The sequence below is a fragment of the Silurus meridionalis genome, chromosome 5 (assembly GCF_014805685.1).
Source record: "Silurus meridionalis isolate SWU-2019-XX chromosome 5, ASM1480568v1, whole genome shotgun sequence".
NCBI lineage: Eukaryota > Metazoa > Chordata > Actinopteri > Siluriformes > Siluridae > Silurus > Silurus meridionalis.
In genome coordinates, this window is record NC_060888.1 from 24,273,580 (window position 1) to 24,298,783 (window position 25,204).

At 40.3% G+C, this 25,204-nt stretch overlaps 1 protein-coding gene across 1 annotated transcript in view; it reads left to right on the forward strand.

Moving 5' to 3' along the window:
• Positions 1 to 8,089: 8,089 nt before the first annotated feature.
• Positions 8,090 to 25,204, forward strand: part of mpped2 (metallophosphoesterase domain containing 2b) — a 34,221-nt gene continuing 17,106 nt past the window's right edge. Inside the window, exons 1-4 of the mRNA XM_046850441.1 lie at positions 8,090 to 8,593; positions 11,462 to 11,689; positions 20,358 to 20,539; positions 23,205 to 23,430. Coding sequence (XP_046706397.1) covers positions 11,541 to 11,689; positions 20,358 to 20,539; positions 23,205 to 23,430 — 557 coding nt within the window. The 5' untranslated portion in view covers positions 8,090 to 8,593; positions 11,462 to 11,540. The remainder of the gene's footprint in view (positions 8,594 to 11,461; positions 11,690 to 20,357; positions 20,540 to 23,204; positions 23,431 to 25,204) is intronic.

Below are 25,204 nucleotides of genomic sequence, written 5' to 3' on the forward strand. Positions count from 1 at the left end.
TGTGAACCATTTTTGGTGCCAAGAATGACTTATTTATATTTTTATCTCTAACCATAGTGCATGTGTAGCAGCCTGGTTTATATTTCGCTTCTCTCAGATGAAACATTCAGGTCAGAGTAAATTATTGCTGCGTTTCTTTTTTGTTTTTTTTTTACGTTTTTCCCCGTTTTTGTCAACCCCAAACTTTAGCTATTGAGAAATAAAATTAATAAACGCCAAGATATTTTATAAAAATAAACTTATTTTTATAAAATTTATACAACCTAATCAATATTTCCAAGGCTTTACTGCGAGCTGCTAAATACTTACTGTATGGTTTTTTTTGTTAATAATAATAATAATAATAATAATAATAATAATAATTAATAATAATGCAGTCTATGGAAGACTTTCATGTCATTTCTTTCTCTCTCGTCATCTTCTCGGGATCTTGATGTTTAAGTATTAATAAGTTATGTACTAATAAACACAATCTAATGTGCACCTTTAAAACAACATAAAAAATCATTTACACTGCAGGCACTTCCTGGATCATACATTCAAATATGTACATCACTTCTCCACAGGATATGTGCTACTGCATACCCAAGAGCCTCCACCGTATTTTATTTATTTATTTATTTTATTTTAATCTCAAGGAAACTGGATGTGGTTGTATCTCTTCTTCAGCCATTCACTCTTTGATAAGTCTGTGCCCATGATACCCTCAGATTCCTGTTCTTGATTGTCAGTTAGGGAACATTATGTAGCATGTAGCTCATCCACCTTAAGGGTCAATATTTTGTGAATGCTGAGATGCTTTTCTGCTCACCGTGGCGTTATTCTTTTTTGTGTGATTATATCCTGGAAGCTCAGACTAATCGCACAAGTTTCCTCAGACCTCTTAAGGTGTTTCCCTTCACCAAACTCTTTTTTTTTTTCTTTTGTTTTTTGTTTGATGCACCATTCTGTGCCAATTCAGTTCAATTTTTCAGTAAACTTTTAACAATAGACATTGTCTCAAAGCAGATTTACAGAGATAAAGTGGATATAAAGAAATGTACAAGTGCGTTCCTTATAATTGGTAGTGTTTCACTAATGAACAAGCAAGTGACGACTGTGGCAAAGAAAAACTCCCTGAGATGGCATGAGGAACGGGAATGATGGGAACCTCTTCCTCATCTGGGTGTCCATTCAATCCCAATCCTAAAAATCTAAAATCCCAATACCAAAATGTTTCGGAAATACTCAAACCTGCAAGTTTGGTACAAATCACCAGGTCACACTTTTTCTTAATTTTGATGTTTGGTTTGAACATTAACTCAAGCTCTTGACTTGTATCTGCATGACTTTATGCATTGGCCTACTGCCACATGATTGGCTGATGAAAATGCAGGTGTACAGGAGTTTTACATGTACATCCACAGACACAAGCACACACGTTATATTATTTTTTCAAGGAAATTGAGTTTTTAACATCAGAAGTTTCTACATTCATTGTGTCTTCCCTAGACATCATATGGACACCTGGATTTGTTTAAGGTTCAAAGTAAAAAAAAACATGAAAAACACCAGTTTCAGGTAGAAACTCCAGAGGGGGTTGTTTCTTCGTTCAGTAAGAAGATCTTATGCCGTGTTTATGCGCATGTGTCTATATAGTGTATTTATTCAATTTTGACCTTGATCCAGAGACAGCAGGACTCTGATTCAATTCAAATTTACTGTCATTACACTTAATGAAAAATTCACCAGTGTCACAACGTGCAAGACAAAGTAAACAACGCGGAGATGCACTACAATGACAAACAGAGCACAGTCTGAAAAAGGAACACTGCACAGAGCAGAAAGAAAAGAACACACTGTAAAATATATTAAAGGAATGCCCCTAACAGCTGGCTTTGTTCCATTATAAGTGAGTTTTGAATCAAATCTGCTTTCTGTTCTTTTCTCACTAGAGGATAACGTGTCAAAATAAGCACACGCTCTACAGATGCTGTATATAGAAAGTTGGCTGAAAAAACTCTGAGGTATTACGAGAGTATTAGATCTCACACCTATGACAAAAAGGTATAAAGTATTTCAGTATAATCAGCGACAAAGAAAGTCTAATATGGCCGGGAATAATGTTTGATTATTTTACACATTCGTAACCATACATAGAACAACCAGCAGTGATTTCTTTCCTCTAATGGTATACACCAAACTGTTCTATTCCTCTTAGAAACGTCTGGACAAAACAAGTCCTCATTTGCCGTTATAATAGTCTCCACTCTTCTGGAAAGATGTTCCACTAGCTTTTGGAGGGTGCTTGTAGAGATTTGAGGAGATCATTCAGCCACAAGGGTGTTAGTAAAGTCAGGTACTGATGTAGGTGATGTGAGGAGGCCTGAGGTGCAGTCCAATGAATTCCAATTCATCCCAAAGGTGTTCATCCCAAAGGGTTGAGGTTGGAACTCTATACCAGGCCACTCAAGATCTTCCACTCCAACCCATGTTAAGCATATCTTCATGGAGCTGGATGTGTGCACAGGAGCATTGTCATTCTGGAACACGCATAGTTTAAATGAACGGAAGATTTAATGCTAACGCAAGACTTTGTGGTAACAGTTTGGGGAAGAACCACAAATGAATGGAAAAGTCAGGTGTCCCAGAAGTTTTGTCACTATAGTGTACAGAGTGGGTGAAAAGTAATTAGGCATTAAAAATTGGTAATAAAGGCTATATTTCTAATACAAATTTATTCAAACAAATTTTACATGTACTTTATTTCATAGGAATGAAAGCAAATCTTGAAATTTCAACATAGGCACGTCAACCAGTTTCCTCATACAGCCTGGAATGCATGTCTTCAAAGGAAGTCGTTTGGGATATTGCTAGGAACCTCTAGAATCCGTTCCGTGCCTTCAAGTCCTCCAATGTGCGAAGCTTTGTCCTGTACACCTCTTTTTTGTAGCCCCACAGGAAAAGAAATCACATGGGGTGAGACCTGAACTTCTTGGTGACCTTTCTGTATTCATGCCTACAAACGTCAAAGCCGTTCTAAAAAATGAATCCGCACTTTCTGACCAATCAAAATCAAGAATTCAACAGTGGTATTTAAAAAAATGCATCGTTCTTAATCATTCATAACGATCATAAAGAAACATCACACAGCACTCTAAAATGCATGTAGGTTACTCGCCTTTCAAAAAGAAACTATGAATCGTTCCTCAGTCACTGTTACATCGAGTGAAAATGGGGCACCTGTGCGTTTTCTCTCCAGCTGTTATATTATAGACACGAGGCATGGTGCATTCTGGGGAATTGGAGTTTATTGATCAGTTTCCTTGGGATGATGGATCTCTTCTCTTAATCATTACTCCGAAGGTCAATGCACGGCCATCTGTTCAATGCAGCCGATTCTACTGTACTGCTCTGAAATACTGGGTTGGTGATTTGCTGAGTTTTCGGATTTTCTTATCCTTTTATTTTTTTAGCTGTAAATAGTTTTTTTTTTTAGTGCAATCCGGACAAATATGATTTTGTCTTGAATAATAATGTATTGCTTTTGGCAACCATTAGGGAAAATCTGATCAGGTTCCAGAATATTGTGAGCCAGAGTCAGATGTAGTCATAATGCAGAGATTACATTTTTAGATTCTAATAAGATCTAATATTTTGTCATACAACATGGAAGGAATAGAACACTTGGGGCATCCTGATATAGGAAAATAATCAACGATTTGATAGTGTGATGCAACCTGACACACACTGGCTTTAATTTTAGAATCCAAAACATTATAGTACACTTGATTAAAGTTGTTGCTTATTAATGAGTGACAAATTGTACTTTTTTAACCATTTCTATTTGCATTTAATGTTGTGGAACAGCACAACAAGTGCAATTTGGTGCATTATCACATAAGATATACTGTGAAGTCAGTCATTCTGAAATACTTTTTAGTTGCCATTTGCTGTTATAATAACCTCCACTCTTCTGGGAAGATATTCCACTAGAGTTTGGAGTGTCATTGTGGAGATTTGTGGTCATTGAGGCTGTTGAGGCCTGGGGTGCAGTCAGCATTCCAATTCATCCCAAAGATGTTCAGTAGGGTTGAGGTCAGAGCTCTATAGCAGAAGATCTTCCACTCCAACCAATGTAAAACATATCTTTATATGCACAGGGGCATTGTCATGGTGGAACAGGTTGGGGTCTCCTAGTTCAAGTGAAGGGAAAATTGCATGCGTATCCAAGACGTCCTGTAAAGTTGTGTGCTTCCAGCTTTGTGGAACCAGTTTGTGAAAGACCCACATATGGCTGGAAAAAAAAGATGTTTCAATAGTTTGACTTATATTTGGTTGGGTGTTATACAGTGTTAGAAATGTGCTGAAACTGGAGACTCCTTCTATCAATGTTAATGCATCAGCAAATAGTTTTTACTTATTTATATTTAAGACATTTGGACGACACCCTTACTCAGAGAGACTTGTGACAATGAGAGACGATGATCTCATATATACATCTGATCAGTTGAGGGTTGAGGGCCATGTTGAAGGGCCCAGCAGTGGCAGCTTAGTGGTAGTGGGATTTAAACTCAATACCTTCTAATCAGAAGTCCAACATCTTATACACCAAGCAACCCCGGCAAACACCGTTATCCAGAGTGACACACAATTATCTCATTTTTTTCAACTGATCCATTGAAGATTAAGAGGCTTTGCTCAAGCTTCATTGCTGGGATCCAAAGTCACAACCTGCTGATCAGAAGTCCAACATCTTACCAAGCCTCCACTTCTCTCTAGTTTATACATTTACAGATGTAACAATAGAAATGCTACAACAAATGCATTAATAAAAGAACTGGGATTTGTCTTGGAGCCAGAAGTGCTCTCAGAACTGCCATTATGAAAAAGAATTCAACCCTTTCTGTCCAATCAGAATCCAGTACTGCACCTTAGCATATGGTGTATAATACAATACCATTTACATTAACGTATTGATGTGAAGCTGAAGATCCTACTTATTTGCGATGCAGTTTTGTAACCGTAACCTCGTAAATAGGAGAAAGTCTGATCCCAGATCAGCACACTTATTCCGAGAGACTTCATAAACACGCTTTGTTGTTACAGTCAGTCATCGAGGAGAGGGAAAAAAGGAAGGAGAAATAGAATGAAAATCCTTTCAGTTTATGAATAGCCGCTCTGGCTGAAGCGAACATCAGTGTGTAAGTGATGCTCGCTTTTCTCAGCAGCACTGTGTGTGTGTGTGTGTGTGTGTGTGTGTGTGTGTGTGTGTGTGTGTTGGGGGCGACGTGTAGAAGAGGGAACGGATGGTGCCACACACTTTATAAAGGTTCCACACAGAAGGCATGAAACACACATTGCCGCCTGGTTGCCATGGAAGTGAAACCTTCTGTCAGTGTGTCTTCCCTGCCTCCATCACCCTGTGCTCCTCAAAGAATAGCTCTGCCATCTCTCTCTCTTTCTTTCTCCTTTCTCTCTCTCTCTCTCTCTCTCTCTCTCTCTCTCTCTCTCTCATACACACACATACACACCTATGTCACATAAAAAAAACAAGTCTCTGCAGGACAAAGTAAATGAGTGCTTAATTCAATCATATGTGTATTTGTGTGTGTGTGTGTGTGTGTGTGTGTGTGTGTGTGTGTGTCATTTGCTTTTTATTAAGTGATAAGTCCAGTTTTTCTGATTGCAATCAGTCCTTATCATCCATTTCAATCCATTTTGGAGCTCATTTCTTAATTCCGATAAGAAAATTAGACAAAATAAAGAAAGAAATAATGAAATTTGAACTAAACTGACCCCAAATAATCACAGAACTCAATCAGATACAGACAATGGTCTCTTTAATACACAAATCCAGATGAAAATCGGCTCCTTTTTGTGTCTGGTTTTTTTTAAGGTTTCTTCTTCTCCATCTCTGGGAGTTTTTGACTGCCGCTGTCACCACTTGTTCGCTCTTTGCGGATAAAGGTATAGGGAATTATATGTAAATTAAAAAAATATATATATATTATTTGTTATCTATTTAATTCTGTAAAGCTGCTTTCAGACAATGTCCATTATCAAAAAATATTCCAATTAATTTGAACTGAATTTTGATAAATGAGTATTCTTTATATAGTAGCAGTTTACCAGAGTGCACATGGTTGTACTTCCTGCACCTTGGTGTATTATCAGTGCTACTGTTGTGCTCTCTGACCCCAGTGGTAGTGCACACTCATTACACTACTGCTCTCTCGAGCTCCCCCTCCTTACCCTTCTCTGCCAGAAGGGAAGTATAGAAGGCCATAAGGGCCACAACTGATGGAAAAGTAAAAATACACGTACCAATAGAAATAAACAAAAATTAAATATATGAATTAGAAAGTTCAAACATAACCCAATATGACATAGTCTTCCTCTAACATGCATGCTTCATAGTGTAAACTAGGGCGGTTCTCAAAATACACTGATTATTACAAACCATTTTTCTATTGACTCCACCGTCTGTGAAGCAACTACATTGTAATAATATATAATATAATATATAATAATATATAATGTAATAATATATTATTTAAAAAAAAATATATATATATATGTCAATGAAAACTTGTCATATGCATGTCACATGCCACCACAAATGCACTTACATTTGTCAAATAAAGGGTCACATTTTTTGTGTCATATTCACATTTATTAAGTGATTTTTAAAAACATCTGCCAAATAAGTAATGTTATTATTATTATTTGTTCTTTTACTAGCTTAAGTTAATACGAGAAAAATGAAAGAGCTTGGCAAAGCATTGATACTGGAGAGTCTGCCGATAAATCTTTAATAGGCAGAAAAGATCACTATCATTTAGAACATACACACACACACACACACACACACACACACACACATATATATATATATATATATATATATATATATATATATATATATATATATATATATATATATATATATATAGCTCAGCTGAGGACGGTTCCACATGAACAGCCTAAAGGTTCATGATGTTACTGAGCAACTCAGAAACTATGAGGATGTATTTGGACTGTAATTAATATTTTAACACTCTACTATAATGGCTATGGACTGTATTTTGCATGAACAGTTCTGCATTTAAGCTCATATCACTAAACAGTACACATCAATAATGATGGAACTCTAATAAACTGTGTCACCCAGATGAGGATGAGGTTCCTTTTTAAGTCTGGTTCCTCTCAAGGTTTCTTCTTCATAACATTTCATGGAGTTTTTACTTGTCACAGTCACCACTGGTTCGCTCATTAGGATTAAACTTTGAAAGTCACTGTTTTTTTGTAGTTACATACTTGAAAAACAGGAAGTGGTAGTTTAGTGGTTAAGGCACTGGGTTAATGATTGGAAGGTTGGGGGTTCAGGTCTCAGTATAACCAAGCTGCCACTTTAGGGCCCATGAGTAAGGCCCTTAATACCCTAGCTATGTGACAAGTAAAATGTCTTTTCTGTCTTGTAATGAAAATATGTCCTTATTATAAAAACAATATTTTTCTAATAATAATGTGATTTATTCCCACATAATAACATAAAGCTTTGATTGTAATAACAACGTTGTTTATATATATATATATATATATATATATATATATACAGCGATGCCTTGCTGCAGGACTCGTCAACTTTGTTACTCATCGGGTTATGACAACTGAAAAAGTGTTTGGGAATGAAATGAAATTTGTGATTGCTTTGGTCTCCCGATAAAACAAATGCACAAAGAGTCTCAGAGGCTTGTTAACAGTGCCATAGAGTGCCCTCGAAAATGTGCTTTTTGTAAATTTTAAGCCGAAATCATGGGTCCTAAAGGGGGTAAAAAGACGTTATGCAGTACAGTACTCCATAAAAAAACAAAGAAAAAAAATGTTTTTCGGTATTTATCAGTATTTATCAGTATCAGAACAAATTACCGACAAATACCGAGATATTGCGCTGTGTTTATGTATGTATATATACACGTTATACTTTTTACGTACTTTTTCATGAAATAAATATACATATATACATCATATATAATATCATAATTATTTGATTGTTTTCTTGTAAGAACTTGACCATCTTTTATTATACAATAACATGGTTAATATGCTTTCCACATGTGTACCAAATTTTCACAACCTGATTTCTTTGACAGAATAATTATTCATAAAATCCCGAAGTATTTTGCGTTTCCTACAATCCTGAGATCAACCAAAAATCTTATCAAATCTACCCATCCTTCACAAAGATATTTTGCTTGTCCCTTTTGGCCATCCATATTGGTTCACCTCCTCGGTTAATAACATGGGTTAGCAGTGTATGTATGAAAAAAAAAATCCACCGGGTTAGACACAACGCCTGTGCTCTTTTGGCCCTTTAGGCCTTCCAGAACCCGGGCTACAGCTCCGTACTCCCTCCTTCCTCGTCTGTCTGTCGCATTTCAGCCGGAGGAGCCTCGGGGTCGAAGGTTCTGCCCTGCTCGCCTCGACCTCCACCTCCAGCTCCACCTCAGCACGGCTCCCGGATCTGCGATTATTAGCCGATTACGGCTGCGGCGGACACTTTGGCGGACGGAGCGTCGCGCGTTTCGAGCTCACGTTTTAGGGAGAAAAGGTAATAGTCGAACGTTTTTTTCTGGGGGAGAGAGAGAAAGAGAGAGAGAGGAAAAAAAGAACGCGGAGGCACAAAGCGGCGGGTTAGAGGTGGCTGCTCTGCGCGTCCTGATCCAGGAAGAAAAGATCACAAGCTTTCTTTCTTTTTTTTCCCCTTTCATGTCGCCGCCGTTTGTTGTTGGGGGTCTCTTTTTTCTTTTTTGAAACATTGTATCGTTTTCGAGTTGCTCGCGCGCGTCTCATCCCGCATCGCTCTTTCAGATCTCTCTCTCTCTCTCTCTCAAAAAAAAAAAAAAAAAGAGGGGAGAAAGAAAGGAAAGAGCGGGAATCATTAATAGCGTTTAATCGCGCTATGGAGCTCATTGGCTTCTTATATTTTCTCAACAGTGTGCAAAAAAATTCATTTCGGAGATTCGTGTTTGACATATCGGGACATTGTTGACACATTTGCGACCTTGGTGCACCTCTGAGGGCAGCTCGAGATCTTTTTCTTCACCAGAGGCCACGCTTAGATTCAGGGCTCCATAATTAATGATGCAGTCTGGGTGGGGGGGTTTGATGATTAAATTTTTTTGACCCTTAAACAATCGATATCTGAAATAATCGTGTTTATTCTGCTCTGAATGATCCCCTGTGCAGTGGTCAGCGGGGTCAAGGTTCAAGTTTGGGGCGGAAAGCCGCCTGGCCTCGGCCTTGGGGCTCGAACGCCTGTAGAAGATTTCCCTCAGAATGACCTGGAAGCTAAATTAGGTCAACTATCCTGCAGAGAACATTCCCTCACAATCATATACACTGTAAACAAAAAGGGTACTAAGGGTAACATCATTGGGTATTTTTATTTTTTTGTCTTTACCACAGAAATTGCGCATGACGTGTACCTGTAAGCTAATTGCTAATTAAAAAAATGCATTGGATATAAAGAAAATTGAAATACTTGCCATCTGGTTAATAAAACAAGTCCACATTTGCTTATAAATATATATAATATAATACATATACACCAGATTTTATTATTACCCATGTGCCTGTGTAGTCTCAGGTGGACATTGCTGATGTTCTAACAATAGGGTTCAGTGGGAGACACGAAAATACAAGGACGTGCCATGTGACGATCAGCATTTGTATCGAGAATTAAAAAATCCACAAGATCCACAAGGCTATTCAGGGTCTCTGCGGCATCTATAAGGTCTAAAATAAAAAAAAAAATCCAAATTTCAGGCCTTAAAAAGTCTTAAATTTTCTGTTCCAGGTCGACGTCCCTGTAACACTCCCTCTAACCCTCAAACTCCCTGCGGTACTTCAGAATGTCTTCGGTTTGTTTGTTTTGTTTCCGTGGTTGTCATAGTCCTTTATAATATAATTCGCTACGTGTGAGACCAACATGCAACAACCAATCAGCTTTCTGTTACTGGCACGAATCTCTCTTAGGTTGTACCGCAAGCGTAAAACGGATTTTTATTGAAGTGCAAGTTTACTTGTTTTAAAAAAATAAAATGTAGTTAGGGCTTGGTTAAGAACGTGTTTTTGACGTCGTAAATTCTTACAAAGTCTTAAATTTGACTTGCAGAAACCATGCTATTGGACTCAGGAGTTTGACAAAGCGGGGCGTCTATCAGGAGTCAAGGCATTTCATTGTCTATGTCTGGAATGGAGGTTGAATCATAGAGAGAGAGAGAGAGAGAGAGAGCTGGACCTTCTGCATCGTTTTCGAAACGTGGGTTCGATCTCACTGGAGCTCCTATCAGGATGCAGTCAAATAGTAACGGAGAATGAATCGAGACCAACAGAGCTTTCGACTGAGGGGAAAAAAATACGCTCAGAATTTCATTAGACAAATAACATCCCGTGCGTCTCTGCGGATGGTGTATTGATTTTATCGGATATTAGATTAGTATGCAAGTTGGCCGGAGCGGATTTGTCCTTTACTTCCGTGCAAAAGGCGTACAAGCGTTTACTGTAAACCTTTCGAAGCTTTGACCCCGAGAGAGTAAATGCAGCTCGTATTTTACATTCGAAGTAAACGAAAGCTTCTGATGTCTACCATACCTTTGTAATTAAGTGCCCTGCCCTGGGGTACATAACTGGGGTAAAAACAGGCGTCTTTTGCACTGTATGTATTTATCCTTTACAATTGAATTATTTAAAGGTCTGATTGATTTTTGAAGCTATATCAAGCCTGGATGTAAGGACTCCCATTTAACAATGTATTACAGGCCGTCTAAATTGCGGAATCGATAAACACATTGATCGATAAAATTGGTATGTATTTAAATATACACGTATTAAACACGTTTCGGTGTTTGTGTTTTCCTTTAACAAGATTGCAAGGAAACCAGTCAGGACACATATTTTTTTTTTTTTGTTGATGAACAAAAATCGGCACAAAGCTCAGTGGAGTAAATGCTAAACGTCATTGTTCATCCTGGTGTGTGTGTGTGTGTGTGTGTGTGTGTGTGTGTGTGTGTGTGTGTGTGTGTGTGTGTGTGTGTGTGTGTGGGGAGATGCATTGGTTTGAGGATAAAAATAGTCTTCAAATAGACCACACTGTTTATCCTAGTCGGTACTGTGCCGGATTCGAAGCTTGTCTGAGTGCCAGACGGTTACGTCTGTATAATTTTTGACAGCGGGAGGAAACCGGAGAACTCGGAGGAAACCACAGATATTCGGTTCTCGTTTTTATTTCTGGTTACAACGAATACTGAGGAAAATGAATGTGCGAGTAAAATGGATTTGACCAATCAGCTGGGTTGCGATGGTCCTGAAATACAGCGATATTCTCATTCTTCTATGTATAATATTTTGTGATATCGATGTATAAAGCTATTCCAGCTCATCCATACTTGCTCTCCTTCCTCCTTCACTCCCCCAGGTGGAGATTTTGGGCGGCGGGCGTTGAGTGATGCCCGCTGCGTGGCACGTTAACCCTGTTGCCCCCCGCTGACTCGCCCATGACCCCAGGAAGCGGCGTAATGGCGCGCCGAGGCTCCTCCCACTCGAAGGTGACCATCACGGTCGACGAGTACAGCTCGAACCCCACGCAGGCCTTCACACACTACAACATCAACCAGAGCCGCTTCCAGCCTCCTCACGTGCACATGTGAGTGAACGTCACTTCCTGTTTCTGTCCTTTTTCCCTTGCCGAGCCGATTGATCCGATTGATCAGCACTCAGGAACTGACATCTGGCAGCTATTCGGGATGTGCAGTGCTCCAGGTGGCCTGGGGGTGTGGTATTGTTGTAAATAGGAGTGAGGTGGGGATGGGGGGAGGGGGGGTGGTAAAGATTTTTCTTTGGGTGGTTAAATATTTTAAAGGATTTTTTTTTCTTTTGGCTTGTACCAAGAAAACCAAGAAAATAGGTGGAGAACCGAAAACGGGAATCTTGAGACGGATTTTGATCTTTTCGGATTTATTCTTTATAATCAAGCAGAAATTCCGAGACCATCGTTTTATTTTAGAATTGTTTTTTAATTTTATGTCCTAATGATGCCGATTAATATAGAATCCAAGTTGGGTGGTTTGAGTCGTTCAGAAGACAATCGTTCGCGTTGTTTCAGCATTTTGAATATAATAAATGGTTAGAAGGTAAAAATGACGTCATGCCATGTGAACTGGATCCACGTCTGAGGGTCATAGCAGGATTTCTAAAATGCATAAATAAGGACAGTAATATTACAGTGAACTATTTTTGAATGGTCACTACATGATATTATAGCGCTGTTGAAATTCTAAATTCTGATTGGTCAGCAGTTTTAGCTATTAGACAAATTTTTAAAAAAAATTTTTTTATTGCACTTTTAACTAAATGTAAAAATTTTAATAATAACTTGCACAATGGGGAAAAGAAGTGTGTGAAATAGTTGATAATGGTGTCGTTTTCTGTGTGTTTTGTATTGTGTGCGTGTGTATTCAGTATGTAGTATAAATGAAGGAGTCGGCAGTTTTAGTGGTTCAGGTTTGGACTGCGTTTTTTTGAATATTGTAGGTGATAACAGGAATAAACACGGTATTGCAGATAAAATGCAAACGTGAATAGATAAAAAAAAAAAAAAACAGTGTTTGTTAGTGAATAGAACATTCCAGTCGTTAGGAAATTGCCGTGCCGGAGAACGAGGGATAAAACTTCGGAATGTTGCTTCAACCCCCTTCCCCTTAAAACAATTGTCAGCATGAATGCGGTAAAATATCATCACTGCTTCGGTGTTAAAGGATTCGGATTGGCTCCTGGTTTGGAGCATAAGGATTATTGGCTTCTGAGCTTCATGTCTGATTTTAAAGCTGTCCAGATGCAGATATGTAGGTTTATGAATTTTTGTATTTATTTTATATATACTTTTTTTTTTTTTAAGTTAATATCCATGTACGTCATAAATTATAATGCCTTCATAAAAAAATATATATCACAGATTTAAAAATTCTCCTTTTTTGCTTTCAATATTGAATAAAATAATTTTTTGAGGTTCAGCAGCCACATTGTTAAAAGTCTAAATATTTTGATGGCAAAAAAATGATAATTTTTGGAATATTTTATATTTTGTGCAAAAAATATATATCAAAATATATAAAAATAAAAAATAATATAAAATTTTTGGAATAAATTGGATTCAATGATGATTTTTTTTTATTTTCAAGACAAAAAGCGGTTGAAGGCAATGGACGCGAATTTATAGTTTCTTGCCATTTTTTAAATTTGATTTTTTTTTTTTAGGACTTATGTGTTTGAGGGACTCTTGAACAATCCGGATGTAAAATAAACTCAACTATAAGTTGTTTCATCTAATGTTCTGGCTTCACTCTGAGAAGTTCACATGGATCACCAGGTGCTTTTCATAACCAACAGGAGTGACAGGACCTGGAAGTCTGACACATGTCCTCTTCTTACAGTGTTCTATCATGCACACAATTTTCAGACATTTATTACAGAACAAATGTGCTCTTAACTCAGCAGTTATTGCACTGGGTTACTGTTTAGAAGGTTGGGGGGTTCAAGCCCCGGTATTGCCAATCTGCCACTATTGGGGCCCTTGAGCAAGGCCCTTAACCCTCTGAGCGCTAGGGGCGCTGTATCGTGGCTGAGTCTGCACTCTGACCCCGGCTTCCTACATCGCTGGGAAAAGTAAAGAACAAATTTCACTGTGCTTTTAAAGTACAAACGCACCAAAATATACACTTTTATATAAAGTATAAGGAATCTTTCTTTCCTTATTTATTTCTTTCCTTTTTTTTTCTTATTGTCCACATTTCTTTGCTTTCCTTTGCCTTCACATATTTCTTTCTTCCTAGCTTTCTCGCTTTCTTGCTTTCTTTTAATTTTTCTAGCTTTCTTTAGTTTTCCTGCAGGAAGCACACAATTGTGTCAGATGTATTTGGATTTGGAAGCAAGAAATGTTCTCGTAATTTGTCCCTTTCTTTGTTTCCCCCATGTTCTTATGTTTTTTCTTACTATGTTGTTCACATTTCTTTGCTTTTTGATATTTCTTGCTTTCTTGTTTTTTTGTTTTTTCTTTATTTTGTTCTTTTTATCGTTATTTTGTTTATATTTATGCCATTTGGCAGACGCCCTTATCCAGAGCGACTTACAGCTGAGCAGGAGATACAACTGACTTCGGATTGGAAGGTCGTGAGATCAAATCCCATGTAAATCACCAAACCATTTATTATTATTTTCCCCCTAGGTTAGGATTGAATGATGGCTTGAAAAAATTGTGCTCTCAAGGGCATTGATTATATATAAATCTTCTTTCTTTCTTTCTTTCTTTCTTTCTTTCTTTCTTTCTTTCTTTCTTTCTTTCTTTCTTTCTTTCTTTCTTCTTTCTTTCTTCTTTCTTTCTTCTTTCTTTCTTTCTTTCTTTCTTTCTTTCTTTCTTTCTTTCTTTCTTTCTTTCTTTCTTTCTTTCTTTCTTTCTTTCTCCTCCTCCTCCTCCCATCTCCACCTCCCATCTCCACCTCCTCCTCCTCCTCCTCCTCCTCCTCCTCCTCCTCCTCCTCCTCCTCCTCCTCCTCCTCCTCCTCCTCTCCTCCTCCTCCTCTCCTCCTCCTCCTCTCCTCCTCCTCCTCCTCCTCCTCCTCCTCCTCCTCCTCCTCCTCTCCTCCTCCTCCTCCTCCTCCTCCCATCTCCACCTCCCATCTCCACCTCCTCCTCCTCCTCCTCCTCCTCCTCCTCCTCCTCCTCCTCCTCCTCCTCCTCCTCCTCCCATCTCCACCTCCCATCTCCACCTCCTCCTCCTCCTCCTCCTCCTCCTCCTCCTCCTCCTCCTCCTCCTCCTCCTCCTCCTCCTCCCATCTCCACCTCCTCCTCCTCCTCCTCCTCTCCTCCTCCTCCTCCTCTCCTCCTCCTCCTCCTCTTTCTTTCTTTCTTCTTCTTTCTTTCTTTTTGTTTTTTCTGCTCTCCATGTGCGTGTTCCGAAACATAAAGCCACTTTCTCCTTTCAATATTATATAAAAAAAAAAATTAGGAAAAGCAATTCAGTCATCGTAATTCACATTTTGCTTTCAAATTGATCATTAAACCCCCCTGAATAAACTCCGAGTGCACGACCGGATCAGGATCGCTGTTAGGGATTCGGAAATAGAAAATTGGCGCGTGGCCACACGTTCTTGAATAATGCATTACTGAGAACCGAAGCACAAACTTGTACGCTGCTTTGAGTCATTAAAACAAACACACACATTATATAGGCTGAGGCATTATGTATACTGAGTGATCTGAGGCTCGCTCGTTCGGCTCCAGCACCAGGTTTCCGTCGTCGATGTCACCCCGCAAGGTTAACGACGCCGAAGCCACCCGGGAATGTGCCTCGCAAGGCAGCCATCATGTTCCTGTACTTATTAACCAGGAGAGGGGTCAAAGGTCAGCTCAGTTGATTAGCCGTTTAACAATGCCTCTTTGACCCCCGAGGGGGCAGAGCTCAGCTTTTCACCGCCGAGCTTATTGACTGCCGATGATGATGCTCTAATGACGGCACGAGGACGGGGAAGAACAGGAGCAGGCTGATTAGAGCTAAACCTCCTGCACAATTAAAAGGGGGTGCCGAAGTGGCGTTTTCTTTATCTGCTGCTGGATATCGTAACGTTTTTGGCGTGGTGTCTCTAAATTCTAGGGTTCAGGGCAGAAAGGAAACAAACAGCAATTAAAAAATAGTGAGTGACGGATCAGGCTTCGGAGGAATACACTATGGCAAAAGTATTGGGACACCTGATTTAAAAAAAAAAAAAATAAAATTTTTTTTTTCTCTCTCTATGATTATATCCCTTATAACACTTACAACTGAGCAGGAGAGGGTTAAGGGCCTTGCTCAAGGGCCCAGCAGTGGCAGCTTGGTGGTGGTGGGATTTGAACTTGTGACCTTCCGAAGTCCAATGCCTTCAACCTTCACCATTTCTGTTGCGGTCCACATACATTGCTTTTCATTGTTTGTTGCTTTCTTTTTTATTCATTTATTTTCTAGCTTTCTTGCTTTCTTTCTTTCTTTTTTTTTGTTCACACATCTTTCTTGGTTTGTTCCTCTTTCTGTCCATCTGTTTGTTCAGTGTGGAGGAGGGCTGACTCTTGCTGAAACAGGGAATAATGTATAATGTATATGTACGGTGTATAATTAGATGTGTGTAGCTGCTCGCTCACTTTCTCCGCGGTGACTCATTTATGAACGACTGATTTATTGCAATTCCCAAGCAAGATCAGCCGCTAATTAATATAAACCACGAATCATTGGTGTCCTCTGAAGCTAAAAGCAAAGCGGTGGTATTAAAGTGCAGTTTAATAATTAGTTGAGATCCCGTAAGCCGCTCGTGAGGGAAAACGAGTGATGAGAAACTATAGGCGTAACGCATGGCCGCGGCTGTGACTCGCTCACCCTCGTCCGTTTTACCCGTGTTTCAGTTTTGGGAATTTCTTCTTCAGTGCTGCGTTTATTGTTGCTTCTCAAAGTTTTTTTTTTTTTTATAATTTTTTTTTTTTTTTTATAATTAAATTTTAATTGCCTAAAGTTCTTTTTTTTTTTTCCTTCTGTAAATTTGTAGTGTGTGTGTGTGTGTGTGTGTGTGTTCAGTTTAGTTTAGACATGGTGACTAAATCAGCTTCTTTCTTTCTTTCTTTCTTTCTTTCTTTCTTTCTTTCTTTCTTTCTTTCTTTCTAGTTGATGGTGTTTGGTTGCTGCTGGTTGGTTGGTGGTTTTAAATAGTGTTGCTGGGTGGTGGTATTTGGTGGTGCTGGTTAGTTGGTGTTGGTTGGTGGTTTTAAATAGTGTTGCTGGGGTGGTGGTGGTATTAGTTGGTGGTGGTTGGTGTTCGGAACCTCAGGTACATTAAAGGATCCCAGCAGGGCTATTAGATGTTTTAATTCTCTACTTTCCCCTGATTGTGGACGATAATTGAATTTGGCGTCGTGATGCTGCTCTGCTCGTCTCTCCCTTATTCAGCTACTGGCTTTTATTATACATTCCTGTGTTTATTCGTCTCTCCTGGCTTTTTGTTTCTTCAGTCTGATTTGTCTTTACCTTTTCCTTTCTTCCTTCCTTCCTTTCTATCTATCTATCTATCTATCTATCTATCTATCTATCTATCTATCTATCTATCTATCTATCTATCTATCTATCTATCTATCTATCTATCTATCTATCCTCTTTCTTTCTTTCTTTCTTTCTTTCTTTCTTTCTTTCTTTCTTTCTTTCTTTCTTTCTTTCTTTCTTTCATTTCGATTGTTTTACCTGATTTTTCTTTCTTTGTCTGTTTGTTTGTTTGTTTGTTTTGTTTTACCTGATTTCTTTCTTTTATTTCGATTGTTTGACCTGATTTCTTTCTTTCTTTCTTCTTTCTTTCTTTCTTTCTTTCTTTCTTTCTTTCTTTCTTTCTTTCTTTCTTTCTTTCTTTCTTTCTTTCTTTCTTTCTTTCTGCAGATTTGTGCTGATGTGTCTGTTACAGATTCTTCATGTCTCTTTATTCGCACAGATTTTTTTGTCATCCATTTTCCTGCTGCTGTGTAGCTTGTGTGTATGTGCTGTTGTGTAGGTCATGTGTATGTGCTGTTGTGTAGGTCATGTGTATGTGCTGTTGTGTAGGTTGTATGTATGTGCTGTTGTGTAGGTTACGTGTATGTGCTGTTGTGTAGGTTACGTGTATGTGCTGTTGTGTAGGTTATATGTATGTGCTGTAGTGTAGGTCACGTGTATGAGCTGTTGGGTAGGTTGTGTGTATGTGCTGTTGTGTAGGTTGTGTGTATGTGCTGTTGTGTAGGTTGTGTGTATGTGCTGTTGTGTAGGTTGTGTGTGTATGTGCTGTTGTGTAGGTTACGTGAATGTGCTGTTGTGTAGGTTGTGTGTATGTGCTGCTGTGTAGGTTGTGTATGTGCTGTGTAGGTTGTGTGTATGTGCTGTTATGTAGGTTGTGTGTATGTGCTGTTGTGTAGGTTGTGTGTATGTGCTGTTGTGTAGGTTGTGTGTATGTGCTGTTGTGTAGGTTGTGTGTATGTGCTGTTGTAGGTTGTGTATGGGCTGTTGTGTAGGTTGTGTATGGGCTGTTGTAGGTTGTGTGTATGGGCTGTTGTGTAGGTTGTGTGTATGGGCTGTTGTGTAGGTTGTGTGTGTATGTGCTGTTGTGTAGGTTGTGTGTATGCTGTTGTGTAGGTTGCGTGTATGGGCTGTAGTGTAGGTTGTGTATGTGCTGTAGTGTAGGTTGTGTGTATGCTGTTGTGTAGGTTGTGTATATGTGCTGTTGTGTATATGTGCTGTTGTGTAGGTTGCGTGTATGTGCTGTTGTGTAGGTGTGTGTATGTGCTGTTGTAGGTTGTGTGTATGTGCTGTAGTGTAGGTTGCGTGTATGTGCTGTTGTGTAGGTTGCGTGTATGTGCTGTTGTGTAGGTTGTGTGTATGTGCTGTTGTGTAGGTTGTGTGTATGTGCTGTAGTGTAGGTTGCGTGTATGTGCTGTTGTGTAGGTTGCGTGTATGTGCTGTTGTGTAGGTTGTGTGTATGTGCTGTAGTGTAGGTTGTGTGTATGTGCTGTAGTGTAGGTTGCGTGTATGTGCTGTTGTGTAGGTTGTGTGTATGTGCTGTTGTGTAGGTTGTGTGTATGTGCTGTTGTAGGTTGTGTGTATGTGCTGTAGTGTAGGTTGCGTGTATGTGCTGTTGTGTAGGTTGCGTGTATGTGCTGTTGTGTAGGTTGTGTGTATGTGCTGTAGTGTAGGTTGTGTGTATGTGCTGTAGTGTAGGTTGCGTGTATGTGCTGTGTAGGTTGTGTGTATGTGCTGTTGTGTAGGTTGCGTGTATGTGCTGTTGTGTAGGTTGCGTCTATGTGCTGTTGTGTAGGTTGTGTGTATGTGCTGTTGTGTAGGTTGCGTGTATGTGCTGTTGTGTGGGTTGCGTGTATGTGCTGTTGTGTAGGTTGTGTGTATGTGCTGTTGTGTAGGTTGTGTGTATGGGCTGTTGTAGGTTGTGTGTATGGGCTGTTGTGTAGGTTGTGTGTATGGGCTGTTGTGTAGGTTGCGTGTATGGGCTGTTGTGTAGGTTGCGTGTATGTGCTGTAGTGTAGGTTGCGTGTATGTGCTGTTGTGTAGGTTGCGTGTATGGGCTGTAGTGTAGGTTGCGTGTATGTGCTGTTGTGTAGGTTGTGTGTATGTGCTGTTGTGTAGGTTATGTTTTTCGCCTCTGCTTCGGCTTTAGCGTGAAAAGAAAAAGACATTCCCGAATCGAAGGGAAAAATGACACTTTCTCCACAAGTGTAAACGCGTGTCTGAGCTCAAAGGCAGTTTAAAGGCGTTCGCTTCATTGTGGCATCACGCTATACTGCACGTGTCCTTCACGATGAGAATGAGAGGCTGCTGAGGCACTCGGGTGATTAAAATGCTCTGCTTTCACAGGGTTTGGGTTCTAATCGACACGTGAGCGCACGTGTAAAGCTGCAGCTACACGAGTGCCATTGCTCACATACTTGCCTGCGTGCCTTTTGTACATGCGGCAGATGAAAAGATTGAATCACCAGAGAACAGGTCAGGAGCAGAAACGTCTCTGTCCTCCAGGCTTCCATCGTGGCAGAAGATGTTTAGCGATTTCATGGCAACTCTTCTGGGACTCGGGCTGCTCTCTGTGCTGCAGCATGGAGGTGTTCAAAAATACAGAGGAGCTCTGTTAGGTTCTTTTTCGAACATTCTGCCGTCATCGTGACTGCTGTCATGAGCTGCATCTCAAATACAAAGAAACTGCAAGATCTTCATGGGATCTTCTTTTTTCTTTTTCTTTCTGTCCTTTTTGCTTCTTTTTCTCTCTCTATTTCCACCTCTTTCTTTGTATATTTCTTACTTTCTTGCTTCCTTCCTTCCTTCCTTTCTCTTGTTTTACTGTACTTTCTTTGTTTGTTTGTTTTTTCTTTCTTTCTGTAGTAGCGTGTGCTCAGGTGAGGTGTTGATGATGATGATGATGGTAAGGAGGAGGAGTAGGATTAGAATATGATAGTGAGGATGAGGAGGAGGATAATGATAAGAATGATAATATGATGGTGAAAAGGAGGAGGATGAGGAAGAGGAGGATAATGATGAGAATATTATGATGGTGAGGAGGAGGAGGGTGATGAGAATGATATGGTGGTGAGAAGGAGGATGGTGTTGATGAGGAGGATGATGAGAATAATATGATGGTGATGATGAGGAGGATAATGATAAGACTGATAAAATGATAGTGAGAAGGAGAATGGTGATATGATGGTGAGGATGGTGATGACGAGGGTGAGGTTGAGTATTCGGCAAAGAGATTCACTCTGTGGTTGTGTTCACTCTGCAGGGTGGAACCCATTCCGTACGACGCCCCGAAACCAGCAGGTCACACGCGTTTCGTTTGCGTCTCCGACACACACTCGAGGACGGATGGCATCCAGATGCCGTATGGCGACGTGCTGCTCCACACCGGTGACTTCACTGAACTCGGCCTCCCGTCTGAGGTGAAGAAATGTAACGACTGGTTAGGTGAGGACCTGCTGATGTTCCTGATGTTCTTCAACCTGTGGCAGCACACAAACATACACACACACTGACACATCACTCACTCACACACACACAAAGAGATACTCAGACAGATACACTCCCACCCACACATACACGCTGATACACAACTCCCCCACCCCCCATACAAAGACACACCTCCCATACACACACACACACACACACACACACACACACACACACACACACACACATATATACATCACACAAACACACACTCTCTGATACATCACACAATTTAGTTCTTTCCTCTTTTCTTTCTTTAGTTCTTTCGTTCGTTTTTTTCTTTCTTTAGTTCAGATAACGCGGGCCGACCTTTAACCCTGAACATCAAAGCGTCGGCATTTGAAAGTATCTCAGGACATGTAGCTCAGTGTAGCTCTGTGTTCATGATGCTAAACATCTATACAATTGCAGATTTATGAATGGAAAATCTTTTTTTTTTTTTTTTTTTTGGCTTGAGCTCTTGTTTCTTCATGTCCCACATCTCGTCTCGTCTCAGAGGATTTTGCTGCGTCAGCAGGTTGCAAAGCCACACATCGATTTCTCAATTCATGTAGCGTCTTCACTACCTGCCTGCCATATGGCCGCTTTGCTCCTCTAATTAAAATGCCATATTTAATGTGTAGCGTGCGGGCACACACACACACACACACACACACACACACACACACACACACACACACTGCCTCCATCCACACACACACCCACACTCTGCCTTCCACACACACACACTGCCTCCATCCACACACACACCACACGCTGCCTTCCACACACACACTGCCTCCATCCACACACACACCGCCTCCATACACACACACACACACACACACACACACACTGCCTCTATCCACACACACACCGCCTCCATCCACACACACACACACGCTGCCTCCACACACACACACACACACACACACACACACACACTGCCTCCATCCACACACACACACTCTGCCTTCCACACACACACACACACACACACACACACACACACACACACACACACACACACACACCACACACACACACACGCCTCCATCCACACACACACACCCACACGCTGCCTTACACACACACACACACACATATACACACACACACACAATGCCATCCACACACTGCCTCCATCCACACACACACACACACACACACACACACACACACACACACACACACACACACTGCCTCCATCCACACACACCACAAGCTGCCTTCCACACACACAATCCCATCCACACACACTGCCTCCATCCACACACACAACCACTGCCATCTACATACACGCTTCCTCTGTAAACACACACGCTGCCTCCACACACACACACACACACACACACACACACACTGCCTCCATCACACACACACACACTGCCTCCTCCACACACACACACACACACACACACACACACACACACACACACACACACACACTGCCTCCATCACACACACACACACTGCCTCCATCCACACACACACACACCACACACACACACACACACACAATGCCATCCACACACTGCCTCCATCCACACACACACACACACACACACACACACACACACACACACACACACACACTGCCTCCATCCACACACACCCACAAGCTGCCTTCCACACACACAATCCCATCCACACACACTGCCTCCATCACACACACACACACACTGCCTCCATCCACACACACACTGCCTCTATCCACACACACACACTGCCTCCACACACACCCACACGCTTCCTTACACACACACACACTGCCTCCTCCACACACACACACACACACACACACACACACACACACACACACACACACGTGCTGCTTACATACACTGCCCCCATCCACACACACACTCACACATATGCTGCCTTCCACACACACTGCCTCCATTCACACACACACACACACACACACACACACACACACACACACACACACACACACACACACACACACTGCCTGAATAACCACTGTGGATTATTCTCTTTCTTCTCTCTCGTCCTGTCTTCTTCCTCACTTGAAAGTTTTTTTTCTTTTCGCTTTTGTGGAATGTTTTTCCACTTTTGTCTCTTCTAAATGTTTCCTGCTCTGTCTTTCTCGCTACTTATGTTTTTAACAGCATTATTTATTTATTTTAACTTTTTGATTAATTACTTTTTTTTTTTTCCTCATGCCAAAATTTCCTTTTCATTTGCTTTCCTTTCTTTCTGTCGTTCTTGCTTTCTGTCTTTTTAGCTTTCTTTTCTTGCTTTCTAGCTTTCCTTAATTATTTATTTTGTTCTCTTTTCATTTTTGATGTCTTTATTCTTTCCTGTTTGCTCCCCCCCCTTTGTTTCTTTTGCAGTCGCTTTTGTCTTATTTTTTCTTTCTTTGCTTTTCTTCCTATTTTGCTTTCTTTCCTTTTTTTTCCTCTTTTTAATTTTTCATACTCAGTTTTTTGTTCTGGATCTTTGCTACTGGTCTCTGGTGTCTCTCCCCTTCAGGTTCTACTGCTCCGTTTTTCCACAATCTCACTTTCAATGCACATTTATTTATAGCTGAATGTGAGATGACTTCTGTGCACCGCAGAACGAAGCCCCGATTGTGTGGGTATTCACCTTGTTTTTGATCCCGTCTCGTCTCCACCTGCAGGAAGTCTGCCCTACGAGTACAAAGTGGTCATCGCCGGGAACCACGAGCTGACGTTCGACAAGGACTTCATGGCCGACCTGGTCAAGCAGGACTACTACCGCTTCCCCTCAGTGTCCAAGCTGCGGCCCGAGGACTTTGATAACGTTCAGTCTCTGCTCACGAACTGCATCTACCTGCAGGACTCCGAGGTCACGATCAAAGGCTTCAGGATATACGGGACCCCATGGTGAGTTTATAAAATCAGTCATTTCCACTTACATGTCCAGAATCGGGAGCGTCTTTAAGATTTCCACACAAGACCCGCGATTTACGCTAAATTAATTTCCTTTTTTATGCTTCCCCTCCCTCCTTCAGTTTTATGGTTTATGCTTCTGTCGCTGACATGTGCAAGGACAGACCTTTCAGCTGTGGCACTACATCAATAACGGGATGTTTGTCCTTGGTTCGGTTCCCTCTGAGGAAAAATTGAATTAGTGCTTATTTTTAACAGGAAAGCCGAGTGGGAGTTCTGTTTGGACTTCCTGATTATGGACTCGAAAACGAGAGGAAGTCGCAATGGCGTTAAGTCCTTGGCGATGAAGTGGCTATTGAAAACCTCCTTTACTTTTGGCTTTCATGCTTTCGATCACATGTAATAAGCTTTTGAATGGTTGTGTTTTTAAAAGGCTTTTCTGTCGTTCTTAAAGCCTTTTATATACTTTTAATGGCTTCCACTCTGAATTCCAGTTTGGCCTCTTTTTTTTTCTCTCTTTCTTTTCTTTTTTTTTTAATACATTTCTCAAGTTTACCATGACACATTCAGCCCCAAGCAACGCCGCGTCACTCTCCGCTGACTTCTCGCTATTTTAGCTAAGTCTAAAACAAGGCTTTTATCGGAGCTGCTCTGATCCTGAATTTGACGTTTTTCTGCATTTAGATTATTTAGTTGGGTTGAAAGGAAAGACCCTTTTCTTTCCTTTATTTCCTTTAATTGGATTGAAGTTTGGCTTTTGGAGATTTTCTGATAAGACGTCTCGGCTAATGTTTCTTCAATTATCACAAAAGAAAAGTACTTCTGAGAGGATCTGAAAGCTACTCTGAGAAGGGGAAGTTATAAAGGCCAAAGGGTGGGGTTACAGGTTATCGAAGAGCATACCGTGTTGCAAGATGCGAACCTTTGCCCCCCCTTTTCTTTTTTTTGACATACAGTAATTTTGCTCCTTGTGTTTAATGCGCTATGTAATTATAAGGTCACAGCCGTGTCATTTTTCCTTCCTGTATTTTGAGCTGAGGGTGTACATACTTTTGCGCTGGTGTTATGGTTTGGATTTTTTACCCTTTAAATGATCAAGCTGATAGTGAAAATGTAAAGAAAATAGTGATTATAGAATAAAGAAAGAAAAAGAACCAGTAAATGGCAATTAATGAAGATATTTATTGTAATATGTATTTTAAAAAAGAAAAATCAGTGGAAAAAGTCAGTGGAGAAGTGACTATATTTCTCCACAGCAAAAAAAAAAAAAAAAAACTCTGACCTTGGGTTCCATCTGATTTCAGTTCCAATACATTTTGGATTTTTTTTTCTTTAAATGGCTTGTTATACACAGACTGAAATCCATCCATAGGACCAGTCACTGACATATATATATATATATATATATATATATATATATATATATATATATATATATATATATATATATATATATAATATAAATAAATGGGGTTTCAACTAACAAATATTTGCTGATCGCGCAACCTGATGCTCGTGAGTCACGACAGAACAGATCTTTCCTGAAGTTAGCAAACAATACACCATTATATACAAGTTTCTGTTTACCATGCTGATGACCTTCATCCGACCCTCATCCGTGACACCAGTGTGTTTTCTTTGCACATGCATCACTGTGGTACTTCCATGCCACACAAGTGCCGCTTTGCATAACTTCCAGGGACAGTTTTCTTTGTTGCGTTTAATAGAAAATGCTCCTAATCCTTAGATGACTTGGGACGCACACTTT